The sequence below is a fragment of the Lacerta agilis genome, chromosome 14 (assembly GCF_009819535.1).
Source record: "Lacerta agilis isolate rLacAgi1 chromosome 14, rLacAgi1.pri, whole genome shotgun sequence".
NCBI classification, from domain to species: Eukaryota; Metazoa; Chordata; class Lepidosauria; order Squamata; family Lacertidae; genus Lacerta; species Lacerta agilis.
Genome location: NC_046325.1, coordinates 51,505,774 through 51,519,829, shown reverse-complemented (window position 1 = coordinate 51,519,829; position 14,056 = coordinate 51,505,774). Strand labels below are relative to the sequence as shown.

General features: G+C 47.3%; 1 protein-coding gene across 1 annotated transcript; it reads right to left on the bottom strand.

Annotated features, from left to right (window-relative positions):
- Positions 1–564: 564 nt before the first annotated feature.
- LOC117059093 (beta-crystallin B3-like) lies at positions 565–14,056 on the bottom strand. The gene is made up of 6 exons (XM_033170603.1): positions 13,826–14,056; positions 12,799–12,891; positions 9,180–9,298; positions 7,249–7,381; positions 6,676–6,818; positions 565–854 (listed from the first exon to the last, which is right to left on the bottom strand). Exons 2-6 carry the CDS (start codon positions 12,871–12,873, stop codon positions 689–691), a joined length of 636 nt encoding a protein of 211 aa, XP_033026494.1. The 5' UTR covers positions 12,874–12,891; positions 13,826–14,056; the 3' UTR covers positions 565–688.

The following is a 14,056-nucleotide window of genomic DNA, read 5'->3' as shown; positions in this document are numbered from 1 at the left end:
TATTTCCTCCCCCCCCCCTTTTTTCTTTTTTCCGTCTCCATTCCATTTTAGATTAAGCATTTCTTTTATTTCAGTGTATTATAAAAATATACCATGTATTGGGTATGAACTTTTGCATATCACTGGATGTGTGTGCGTGTGTGTGTGTGTGTGTGTGTGTGTGTGTGTAACAAAAAACCTCCTAAGACACATGATGGATGGAGCTTGGGCTGATGTGAGTGCAAGGGCAAGACTGGATGAACCAATGCTAACTACTGGCAGCCTTGCATTATGGTCTTTTTTGGCACTAGGTGAAGACTTTTTGATTTCCCCATGTGTTTTAAGATCACTTGTGTCTTGATGGTGGTATTTCCTAAGGATCTGGCAGGACCTTTGCTCCCAGTGAACAAGCCATAGGAACATTAAAAGCTGCCTTATAGTGTGCCAGTTCCCTTAGCCGGTCGCTGTGTCCACGCCCTGTGATCACCTGAGGTCCCTTTTAACTATAGCGGTGGAGGACCGAACAGGGGACCTGCTGCATGCAAAGTTCTGCCATCAAGTGACAAAGTGAGAGGAGACACAGCAAAGAGCAGAAGCCTTGGAGGCTCAAAACTTTATTTAGACAGCAAAACACAGCCTTTGGCCAGCACTTCAGGGAGGGGGTCTCATTTCTGTTTCTTCTCCTTGATGAATGTGATTCGCTATCACTTTAGCTCTCCTCAAAGCAGCCTCTTTTGTGCCATTGCTGGTCCCGGACGCGCCGCACTGACTGGATCAAAGGTTGGCTGGCATCCCACTCATTCCAGTGGCAGTACTCACCCTTCTCAAAGACATACTGGCGCCCACGGTACCCAGGAAACTCATACCCCACCCATCTATGGAGACAGAGGGGCAAAAGAAGGGTAGGTTAGGTATGAAAGTAGAAAAAGCTTGGTGTAATATATGAAAAGGGGACGGACACACACACACACACACACACACACACACACACACACAGAGTGAGGGGGGAAAGTATTTGATCCCCTGCTAAATTTGCCCGTTTGTCCTCTGACGAACAAATGACCAGTCTATAATTGTAATGGTAGGTTTATTGTAGCTGTGAGAGACAGAATAACAACAGGAAAACCCTTAGAAACCCAGAAGACAAAAGTCAGAGATGGATGTGCGTTATAATGAGTGAAATAAATAAGTATTTGATCCCTTTGCAAAAGATGACTTAGTACTTGGTGGCAAAACCCTGGTTGGCAGTTACAGAAGTCAGACATTTCTTGTAGGTGGCCACCAGGTTTTCACACATCTCAGGAGGTATTTTGTCCCACTCCTCTTTGCAAATCCTCTCCAAGTCAGTAAGATTTTGAGGCTGATGTGTAGCTACTCAAACCTTCAGCTCCCTCCACAGATTTTTGATGGAATTAAGGTCTGGAGACTGGCTAGGCCACCCCAGAACCTTAATGTGCTTCCTATTGAGCCACTCCTTTGTTGCCTTGGTCGTGTGTTTTGGTCATTGTCATGCTGGAATACCCATCCTCGACCCATTTTCAATGCCCTGGCTGAGGCAAGGAGGTGCTCACCCAAAATTTGATGATACATGGTCCAGTCCATCATCCCTTCGATGCGGTGAAAGTGTCATGTGCCCTTAGCAGAAAAACACACCCAAAGCATAATATGTCCCCCTCCATGTTTGATGGTGGGGGTGGTGTTCTTGGGGTCGTAGGCAGCATTCCTCCTCCTCCAAACACGGCGAGTTGAGTTGATGCCAAAATAGCTTGGTTTTGGTCTCATCTGACCACAACACTTTCACCCAGTTCTCCTCTGGGTCATTCAGATGTGCATTGGCAAACTGCAGACAGGCCTGTACATGCGCTGTCTTGAGCAAGGAGACCTTGCGGGCTCTGCAAGATCTCAGTCCTTCATGGCGTAGTGTGTTACCAACTGTTTTCATGGTGACTGTGGTCCCAGCTGCCCTGAGATCAAGTTCCCCCTGTGTAGTTCAGGGCTAATTCATCACTGTTCTCCTGAAGCCCCAGACAAAGGGAGGTTGACAGTTATTTTGTGTTTCTTCCATTTGTGAATTATTGCATCAACTGTTGTCACCTTCTGCTTGGCAATAGTCTTGTAGCCCAGTCCAGCCTTGTGCAGGTCTACAATCTTGTCCCTGACACCCTTGAACAGCTCTTTGGTCTTGGTCATGGTGGCTACTTTGGAATCTGCTGGATTGATTGCTTCTGTCGACAGGTGTCTTTTGTACAGGTACTGTAACGAGCTGGGATTACAGGTAAAACGTCTCCCTTACAGCAGGTGCTTCTAATCTCAGCTCATTACATACAGTGAAGATACCAGGTAGCCGGACATCTGGCTGGTTGATAGGGGATCAAATACTTATTTCACTCATTATAATGCACATCAATCTCTTGATTTTGTATTCTGGGTTTCTAGGGGTTTCCCTGTTATTCTGTCTCTCACAGCTATAATAAACCACTGTAATTACAATTATGGACTGGTCAATTGTTCGTCAGAGGGCAAACGGGTATTACAGTTGAAAAGGTCTTCTCCTGTATCCCAATGAAATGTACTTCTCCTGGTGGAAGAACCTGTTTACATGGTGGGCTGTCAGTTTCATATGGAAGAAGGCCATGTCCCAAACAGTTTAGGGCACACTTCCATAAGCTGGTGATACTGGATCATCAGTCATGCTGGCTGGGGCTGACGGGAAATGGTTTCCCTTGAGTCCTGAAATTAATTAGACGTCAGCACAAGTACCAGGAAGATAAGATCATCTTGCACCAGTTTTAATTTCCAGGTGCCATTCAAAGGCAAATTCAGGCAGAATGTGTGTTAGAACAAACATTACATAGTTCACAGAATTAGCTCAAAAATCTCTGAACTATGCATAAAAGTAGTTCCTATGATTTCTAGTTGAACTGAACTAGGTGTGTTTCTAGTTCATCTTCAATTTCATTTCCTTACACACTTTTTTTACTCTCTAAGTTCGCAATTGTTGAGGGAAATGAACTCACTGAGTCACATTCCACTGTCTGTGTGGTTTAATGTCTTCTGAAGTATACATCTAACTTCAGCACAGTAGCTACTGACATTCTGAATGCTGAATTCCCTCCCGCCCCAGAGGATCATTTAGACAACATCAGCAGAGCCTCCTGGATCAGGCCAAAGAGAGCCATCTGGGACAGCATCCTGTTCTCACAGTGGCCACCTAGATGCACTAAAGGGGAGAAGCCCACAACCAGGAGCTTCTAGCAAGTGGTATTCAGAAGCATTACATGAAATCCATTTTTTCTCGAGAAAGACATATGACAACAACTTGAACTAAATTGGGAGCTGAACCACTTTGTTTTGTAAAGGGACAAACATGAACTGGAATTACTTTCTGTTGGAGCATGTCAAACATGATCTAGTATTAGTTCCTTTCAAAAATGAACTTCCCAAACTCTGGTTACAATAATCTAAACTGGATTGAGCCTCCCTTCAGCCCCCTTCCTGTGGGCTGCTATTTGCATGGGGGGGCATGATTTTAAGGACATCCTCAAACTCTGTTTATTTATTTTAAAACCCAATCCTTGATTATGCTTTCATATCCTTCAGTTTTGAGCAACACATTCCAGGTCTCTAAGATTTGTTCATTTAAGCCACCACAAAGGCCATCTGATTGGAAAAAGCAGGATATAAATGCTACAAAGTAATTCGTTCATTTATAGATTGCTCACCCATCAGTGACCTCCGGGTGAATTACATCTCAGTCAAAGAGGGATGCGGGTGGCGCTGTGGTCTAAACCACAGAGCCTAGGGCTTGCCAATCAGAAGGTCGGCGATTCAAATCCCCGTGATGGGGTGAGCTCCTGTTGCTCGGTCCCTGCTCCTGCCAACCTAGCAGTTCGAAAGCACGCCCAAAAGTGCAAGTAGATATATAGGTACCGCTCCGGTGGGAAGGTAAACAGCGTTTCTGTGCACTGCTCTGGTTCGCCAGAAGTGGCTTAGTCATGCTGGCCACATGACTCAGAAGCTGTCTGCGGATGAACGCCAGCTCCCTTGGCCTATAGAGCAAGATGAGTGAGCACCCCCAGTGTCGTCTGCAACTGGACCTAACGGTCGGGGTACCTTTACCTTTACCTTTTTACTGGGTCAAATAGTCTTTCAAGATGCTTTCCTGGGCATTTTATGGCCACCTCTGCTGCCTGTTACAGTTTTCAACTCATAGACTCACAGAATCATGGAACTGTAGGGTTGCAAGGGACCCCAATGGTCCTATAAGCCAAATCCCTGTAATGCAGGAATCACAACTAAAGAATCCCTGGCAGATGGCCATTCAACCTCTGTTTAAAAACCTCCAGTGAAGGAGAGTTCATCACCTTCTGAGGTGATCTTAGTCAGAATTTGAATCCAACTCTCTTTACATTTTTCATTGTTCATGTCACTTTTTAATTCCCTGTTTTGTGGAATGCTTTCCCCAGGGATTCATTTTTATTTGCCCAGACCTTGTATATTATTGCTTTGCATTTTTTCTGTTTTAGAGTATAATCTCATTTTATGCAGCACCTAGAGAGCATCTGTATTGGACATCTAATTAATAAAATAAATAAGACCAAAATGTTGCCAAAAGATCTTCAAGCACCCACCAGCTAGCCTACCCACTTTGGTTATAAGCATGATTGTTAATAGATCTTTCTCACTGGCCATTGTCCCTCCTAGAGCCAACTATGTATTAAATTCATTTATAATATTTGAAACATTTTTACTCCCATCACCTCAAATTCTTCGGCATGAAAAGATCACCAGAGCAGCTTACAAAGATTTATAATGAGACACAGGTTTTAAGAGCAAGAGCCGCACTAATAGTCTTGGCCCTTGTTTCTCACATTTCAAATAATGTGAAGTTGGAGGCCAGAGAGTGGGAGAGAAAGACAAAGAGCAAAAGGGGGCCTCGACAAGGTGTGTGGACAATTAAAATGAAAGCAAGTCCGGGTGTCAGAGAGGCAGAAACATTTATGGGGGTTACTTCAGGAATGCCAAAATGGCTCAGGAAGTTGGAGGTTGCTCCTGAAGGAAAGTCTCTTCCAAAATGTGTTTGAGCTGTAGACAGTAGCTCAGAGCCAGCACTTTGGAGAATCAGCTCCTCTTCCCTGCATTTTTGGGGTTTCTGTGCTTCCTGCCTGTTATTTTCATCTTTTTTTTGGGGGGGGGGGAGATAAGCCCACATGCCAGAATGAGCCAACATTGGTTGGATTACATTCAGTGAGTTCCATCATTATTTATTTCATACAATTTATAGTCCACTTGATTGTAAAAAAAGAAAATCCTCAAAGTGGTTTACAGCAACGATAAAACAATAAAATTGTCTATTAGAAGAATTACCGTAATAACAATTTAAGACTTTCAAAAGGTTAAAGGCTAAAAGCAGATTAAAACTTGCAACAACTTTCATCTGGGTAGGTTTGGCTAAACAAGAATGTTTTTAGCAGGGCTATAGATAGAATCATAGAGTTGGAAGAGACCACAAGGGCCATCCAGTCCAGCTCCCTGACAAGCAGGAAACACCATCAAAGCATTCCTGACAGATGGCTGTCAAGCCTCCGCTTAAAGACCTCCAAAGAAGGAGACTCCACCACACTCCTTGGCAGCAAATTCCACTGTCAAACAGCTCTTACTGTCAGGAAGTTCTTCCTAACGTTTAGGTAGAATCTTCTTTCTTGTAGTTTGAATCCATTGCCCCGTGTCCGCTTCTCTGAAGCAGCAGAAAACAACCTTTCTCCCTCCTCTATATGACATCCTTTTATATATTTGAACATGGCTATCATATCACCCCTTAACCTTCTCTTCTCCAGGTTAAACATACCCAGCTCCCTAAGCCGTTCCTCATAAGGCATTGTTTCCAGGCCTTTGACCATTTTGGTTGCCCTCCTCTGGACACATTCCAGCTTGTCAGTATCCTTCTTGAACTGTGGTGCCCAGAACTGGACACAGTATTCCAGGTGAGGTCTGACCAGAGTGGTACTATTACTTCCCTTGATCTAGATGCTATATACTCCTATTGATGCAGCCCAGAATTGCATTGGGTTTTTTAGCTGCTGCATCACACTGTTGACTCATGTCAAGTTTATGGTCTACCAAGACTCCGAGATCCTTTTCACATGTACTGCTCTCAAGCCAGGTGTCACCCATCCTGTATTTGTGCCTTTCATTTTTTTATATAAAAAAATGAAAACGTCACAGTATTTTTTACCTTTTTATTTGTCAAAGCTGCTGTCTTCCTACTGCTGGTTGCTGGCTGCTCTGCAGTGCCCTCTGGTGTCACTTTTCAACAACTCATTAGGACATAATGTGTCCGTATGGTTGTCAAAACCATTTCTTAGCCCTTCCTTGAGATTAAAAACCCTGAGTGTGGATCTGCCCCAGGTTCTAAAAAGAGTACAGTGAAGGCACTTGCCTGATATCAATAGGCAGGAAATTCCAGAGTGTAGGTGCTGCCACACTAAAATATCCATTTCCTACAAATGTGGAACAGATATTAGGCAGCCCCTGCAAGAATGCCAGATGTGCCAATTGCAGCGGTCAAAGGGGGAAATATATGGGGCAAGCTGGTTTGGGGATTTGCTCTCCCAAGCGAAGCAACTATGCAAAGACGCCCCCTTCCACCTCTCGCATAGGGCTACAGGATTTGCCCCCCACCTGCTCCCTCCTTACATTCCATTCAGGGCCTTAATGCTGGCCACGCGGTCCTGGAAGCCATGAGCCCACAAGCTGGGGACGTCGTCCTCCACAATCTCCATCTTCCTGCCCCCATAGCTGGTGTTTTCAAAGAGGTGGATCTTGTGGTCCGCACTGTCCTGCAATGAGAACAAGTGATGGGAGCTGGTGTGGAGTGGGGGGTGGCTGAATGGGTCCCTGAACCCTCTCCCCCTCCAACCACATATTCACAGTGAAGAGGGAGGGGCTGTACCAGGACACTTGCTCGCCAGTTAGCAGGTGATGAGAAGGAAGCTCTTTCTCTGCCTGAGCTCCTGGAGAGCTGTTGCCAATCAGAGTAGACAGCATGGGGCTAGAAGGATAAATATCTGAACAAACACACAGGATATGGCAATCCATGCTCACCCCAGTGCATTGATAAAGGGAGCATGAAACTGGCATACAAAGGCTGCCCAAGGCACTGGAGTGCCATCCCCCAATGTAGGTGAGGACAATAACAGATACACACAACTTAGTCCATGGCCACTGCCCTGCCGTGGGCAAATATCTGTGACCTCCTGGGTGACTTACGATCAGCAGGGGGCGGATGGAGAGGAGGTTGTCGCTGCAGTGGCTGTTGGACCAGGAGTCCCAGCGAGGGTAGTCGCCCTTCTCCAACACAAACTGCTCCCCACTGAATGCCTGACGCTCAAACCCGAGCCACCTGTGGGAGGAATCAAGCCTATTGTTGTTCCTCAGCCAACCTGAGAAGCTTGGCATGTAAAGAGGTGTGACTGGTTGCTCCAAATTCAGACCACATGGCTATCACAAGACAATATTGAATTCCTGTGCAACATTTTCTGAATAGTGTATGGAAAAGCACATGAATGTGACCTTTAGGAAGTTTGTAAATAAGCCATTTTTAACTTACTAAACATGTGTTCTTTTTCTGTGCTGGGGAAGAGGGGAACTTTGGAAGGAACTTAGAAGGGCATATTTTAAAGGACTTTTGTTGTTGTTGTTGTTCAGTCGTTCAGTCGTGTCCGACTCTTCGTGACCCCATGGACCAGAGCACGCCAGGCACGCCTATCCTTCACTGCCTCTCGCAGTTTAGCCAAACTCATGTTAGTAGCTTCAAAGGACTAACAGCCCATATTTCCACACTTTACTTTGCTGTGTATTTTGTGATTTTAAATCTCTGCTGGGTTTGTCTCATTAAAGAGTGCATTCCCCAAACCTGGATGTTTGGGGTATGTTCTTTCATATCTATTTTTTCCTTGCCAGCAACAGTTAATTCGCTACCCATTGCCAGAATGTCTGTGTTATCAACATGTGAATGGCCCCTGTAATACTACCTCTTTTGTATATTAATTCCCCTCTGCAAATATGTACCTGCAACTCCATGCATTTGATGAGAGAGGGCTGCCCTGGGGGCAGTGGGATTACCTTAGGAGTGCTAAGAGGGAAGGGGGGAGGCTGGGGGCTGCTGGAGGTGTAAATAACTATCAGAGTTTGGGCTGGGAGTGGATCAAATTCATCAGTTTTGTTAAACTATATAGTTTTAACTGGACTTTGGGAATATGCAAAATTGTTGTTGTTGTTGTTGTTGTTCTCTTCCTTAGTGGGTTGTGGAAAGCATAATGCTTTCCCATAATGCCTTCCCAGGAGCCCTGGGAAGGGGGCAGCGCCACCAGACTCTTGGTTTTTCTGCGAGAGCCTAACATAGCCAGAACAAGACCTCTAGAAGCTGTGCTGATTGTCAATAAAGAAAAGCACAGTGTTAAAAACAGCAGTTATCAGAATCAGCACCATTTTTATCCCCATAACTCAGACAAGATGACCCTTGGGCTAGATGACCCTTTACGTCCCTTCCAACCAGGGCTTTTTTGCAGCTGGAACTCACCAGAACTCACTTCGGGCATATTCAGAGAGGGCACCATTGCCATTATCATAAGAGAACAAAGGAGGTGTTAATGATGAGTTCTGGCACCTATTTTTCTAGAAAAATAACACTGCTTCCAACTCTATGATTCTGGAAGTGAGTTTGTGATGGGAGCAATTCCCTGATTTGTAGCTCAGCCTCTTAGCCAATTCACCTCTTGCTCTGCTTGCTCCATTTGGGATCACCTGGGCACAGCATTTAATACTTTTCTTTTTTAAAGGACACACAGCACTACCTGTAATTGGCTGCACAGAGCTGAGGGGGCTTGAGGGAGTTCTCTGCAGCCCCTGGGCCTTTCCTGACTGGCACCCCCTGACCAGAACTTTGCCAGCAGTCCAGAACTAGAGACCTCACTAGAAAAGAGGTGCCTTCAAGGGGCAACTAGGGGCATTATATACCTCTCAAACTACTTTTACTCCTCACAAAAGCTTCTGGGATAAAACCCAGATCAAAATTGGGTGCTTTTAAAAACTAGCTTTCCTTGAGAATGCTCAGATTTCAAGACATGTGCTTGTAGCCCTCAGGAGCGCAGACTGTTCCCCAGTGTGGCTCCCTGCTCTCTTCCATGCTCGGTACTCACGGGCCAGCCTCCACCTGGATGGAGCCCACTTTGCCCAACTCCTTCTCCGTCACGTTGGGGTTCTCGTCCGTGAGCTCACATTTCCTGCCCTGGAAATTCTCCATCTCGTAGAGGGTGACCTAGATGAGGGCACAGAAGCCAAGTGGCCCAACAGCCATCAAGGGGTAAACAGCCTCAAAAGAGCATGTACTGATGGAGAAACAGTTTTGGGAGAGAAGCTATCAGCCAGCTTGTTTGCAGGGGGAGAAAGAAGCATTCCCAAATTGAGACACCCTCCACTAAAGGTGACACAGACACCTTTAGGACAGACAGAGCTGTTTCTCTCTGTGTGGAGGAGGGAAGGCCACAGAACAAAGACTCTCTGAATATGTTTGCAGCTTCCAGCAGCTCTTATTTTTCATTTGTATTCCACCTTTCCTCCATGGAGCCTGAGGTGGCATGCATAGTTTTCCCGCTCCTCGTTTAATGAGAGAAGCAGTGCGTAGCTACCAAGTATACCCAGTGAGCCTGGCTGAGTGGGGATTTGAACCCTGGTCTCCCAGGTCCTGGTCCAGCACTCTAACCACTGCACCACACCACAATTAAGACACAATTGTGGGGAAATTTGAAAGGCTTTATTCAGGGACAACAAAGACAAAACCACAGAGGCAGGGGGACAGTGTTCAAAAAGTAGCTTCTAACAAGGGGCCCAAGAAAGGTGCAGAAAAACTTTTGTTAAGGAAAGTTTTATAAGAAAAAACTGCTCCTTTTCCCTTATGGGGTATCCAAGTGGGTTCCCTATCAGTTGGAGAAAATAGCAGAGGCCAACCAGAATATATAGATAAGCAAAGTGGCTAGTAAGCCTGATCTTTATTAACTGTTGCAACAGGGTCCCCACTCCCCACACGCAGGAGGAGAGAACCCTGAATAATGGACCGCAAGCCCTTATACAGACTTCTGAAACTGCCCAACTTGTAGCTCAAGACCCCCCCATACATACACCACAGTCTACAGCAGAAATAAATCACAGGAGGTGGTAAAGTGCAGAAATCCTGTCTGCCAGGATACCTGATAACGGTCACTGATTGCATTACCTGGGCAGCCTGGCCATTCTTTTGTGATGGTTAGTTCCTGAATGCAGGTCACAGACTCACCCTATTCATACACAAATACGCACACTGAAGACTGGATTTGTAAGCAAAAGACAATGGGGAGGATTTCCCATTTCCTTCCTCCTTGCAGAGAAATATTTGAGGTCAACCCTAATTTATATTTGAGACCTTAGAATTCTTATAACAAAAGCCTTCCAGAAAAGAGGTGGAAGTGAAGGAGAGGTGTGTGTCCATGAAAGTAATAGTTCAAATATGTAGCAAGTGATGGCCAACTCATTGAAAGACAACAAGGCCTTGGAGATATGACTGCCAGGTCTCCAGGTCTGATTTGAAGCCTCTGGGTTTGCCTGGACTCCTCCAGCTGGAGGGGTTGATTCTCAGGGTGGGTGAAAGTACCTTTATCAATAAGAAAAAATATTAAGAAGACTGTGCATACATCTTGCAAGCTTCAGCTTGGCAGGAGCTGGCTGCAAATTGCGGGGGGGGGGGTCCCTGCCTTTCTTCACTCCCCTCTCAAGTAACCTGTTTCCTGGGCCTCCTGCCATGACATCAGGGCAGGGGCGTAGCAAGGGGGGGCGTAAGGGGCGGGCCACCCTGGGAACCACCCGGGGGGAGCCCCGCCCCCACGATTGGCGCCTCCAAGCTTTTTTCGGCGCTGGCTGGCCTGCGGAGCCGCAGCATGGAGGCGAGAGGCGGGCCAGCGAGGAGGACGCCCCTCCTTGCTGGCCCACCCCTCGCCTCCATGCTGCGGCTCTGCCCAGGGAGCCCAGCACCAAAAAAAGCCGCTGAAAGGGGGGGAAAGGGAAGCAAAACAGACGCGTTCAAGCGCCTGCTTTGCTTCCCCTTTTCCCCCTTTCAGCGGCTTTTCTTTGGTGGGAGGGGCAGGCCAGCGAGGAGGGGGCGTCATGCCAGCTACAAGAGTAACGCCCCCTCCTCGCTGGCCCACCCCTCGCGCCGAAAAAGAGCTGCTGAAAGCCCTAGAGTCCTCGCCAGATGCAATGCCCTAGAGTCCTCGCCAGATGCAAACAGGAGGGTTGAGGAGGTGTGTGCGACTGCCAGCTGCAGGCATAGGAGTAAACTCCTGGGGGCCAAGGGGCCTTTGCCCTCCCTAAAATATTTGAGGGGCTGGCCCCCACAAAGTGGATGGGCATTGCCTTTCAAATGGTGTGTGTGCACTGCATCATGTGATCAATTATGGGGGCGGGGCTTACCTGTCCCACCCCCAATCTTTTATTCAAGTTGCCACCCTGGCTGAAAGGGCCATGGCTAGCAAGGCAGTGGCCTGGCACATCCTAGCCTAGATCACTGGCAGAAATGGCAACCCTGGTGAGAAGTTGGTAACCCTGGCTGTCATGGGAGGCAAGCATGCTGCCCCGCCACCTGCCCTGACCCAGCTCACCAAGAGGTGTTGCTTGGGCAGTGAGTACCACAGGAGACCCAACTAGTCCCCGGGGTTGGGAGAGCAAGGCTGCTGGTCAAAGTGCAAGAGGAGCTGATTGCCCAGCAATCCCAATTCCGGCCTGAGTCCTAAGCGTTGTAGAGTCCATGTTTTTGCACCCTTAAGGATTTTGCTCCTCGGACAAGCGCCCCTGTGCCCCCCCCCACAGTATGCCACTGGCAAAGGCTACAAACTACATGCTATGGAAAGATAATTACACCACTCCTTGCATGTTTGCTGGTACATGGAGGCCAGGCTGTGCTCAGACTTGCTCTTGGCAAGCAAAAGCTTTGTTGGGGAAGTCAAGAGCACCATCTCCTGTCTAAATCTAGAACAACCAGCTTTGAAAAAAATCTGCTTCTAGTAAAATGTGCACTATTCAATCTCTGAGCAGTGAGAGAATCCAGGAGTTCCAGGAGCTTACCTAGGTTGCATTCCTTGGAATGAAGGTCAATGGAGACCATGGAGTCTTAAGGCTATATCACATTACAGTGGTGCCCCGCTAGACGAATGCCTCGCAAGACGAAAAACTCGCTAGACGAAAATTTTCGCAGAACGAATTATTTTCGTCTAGCGGGGCACCACTGTATTTACACATTATTACAACATGAGCATAAATGGGGGGGGGGGCTCACAGCATTAAAAACCCCAAAGATCTAGTTTCTCCATTACTCAAGTCACAGTTTGGGATCCAGCACAGAGCAAGCAGGGCTCTGGGTCTCTGGCTTCCAGTCTGTTTTCAGCTCAGAACTCTCTCTCCTGGCTACTGTTATTACTTAACAGTTAGGTGAGGGGAATGGAGGAAAGGGCCCCAGGAGGGCCGCATGATTTAGTTGTTGCCCTTGCAACCTAGCTGTTTTTGGTGGAATGCCAATGGGGACACTTAAGTAGCCAGCTAAGCTTCTCGTTTCACAGAGAAACTTGTCTGAACAGCTCAGCAATATTTATTTCTACCCTCACTGGCTACAGGACCCCAAGAGTGGGAAAGGACTCAGGGCATCATGTAGACTGACCTCCCAAACCTGCAACAGTATAAAATCTTCAGGGGCTTTGTGGGTCAGGGAAGGGGTGAAATCAGCAGTTGCCATACCTTGTAATTTGGCCCCATTTCCTCTGGGCTCTCCGCAGCAGCCATCTCCTCCATTGGGGTCTGTTGTTCAGTCATGGTGTCTGCAATCAAACCCTGCCCCGCCCCCGCGCAAGTTAGAGATGGTTATTGCTCCAAGGAGGAAAATCCTCTCTGCCAAAGATTTCTGCCAGGCTCTCTGACTTTGCCAGAGAGCATGAGAATGAAGAGATCATCATCTGCATAAGGAGACTCCCAATCTCCAGGGACTCTGGGAGATTGACCTGCAAAAAACTGGCCAGAGTAAGACAGTGGCCATTCCTACTTTATTGTCTAGCTTTAAGACCGAAAGGGCAGGAGAGCAATGGGAAGGAACCTATTTATGATGGAGGCAACTGTCAGCCTCATTGGACTGCAGACAGGGGACACAGGGGTGGAGAGTAAACACATCCCACACCCAGCTGGGATTGGACTAGCTGACCCTTAGAATTCCTTCCAACTCTGCAGTTCTAAGCTTCAGGGTGGCAGAGACACATGGAAGGGTCTCCTCCAAGAGTGCATGACTCAAAGCTCTGCACCTCAAGGAACTGCAGAGCAGCACACTGCATGTTTGCTGCTACAGATCAACCCACCACCTCTGCTGTAAGATTCCTTTCAGCACTCTGCCCACCCACTGACCCACCATGAGTTGTATTTCAAGACGCCACCTTGCTTGCAGCTTCCTTCGGATTTCATTGCTGTCTTGGAATTCCACTGCCTGGTGTTCCAGTTCTCCACCCTCCCAATAATTATTTAGCCTTCCCTCACTGCTGTCGCTGGTACAAAGACAGATGCCGTTACAGACAACTTACTGTCTTTAGGTCTCATCTACCCCTTTTTTTTGGCTGTGGGGGGTAAGACGGATCAAAGGCTTAAAGCGATTATATGTACCCTGCAGAATTTCCACAAGCATGACATTCAAAAGCTTTTGCTGGAGGCAGGGAGGGAGGGAAGCACCATGCGAAGGACTCCAGGGTAACCATGTGAATGTCTAGCAAGGACACATTCATACCTCCTTTCCCAGATGCTGTTGGAAACTCTTGACAGGCAGGCAGGCAGAGGAAGCAGGCAGGGCTATTTATGCGCCTGCCTCTGAGCACAGCCCTGGCTTTCAAGCGGTGCTGAGGCAGCAGCAACTCCATCCAGCGGACCCCACCCATTGCCTTTCACTTCAATAGTGAGGGCTCCACTCCACAATACGGAGCCATTATGCAGAGGCCTCCCAGCTGACGGGTTGGAGAAG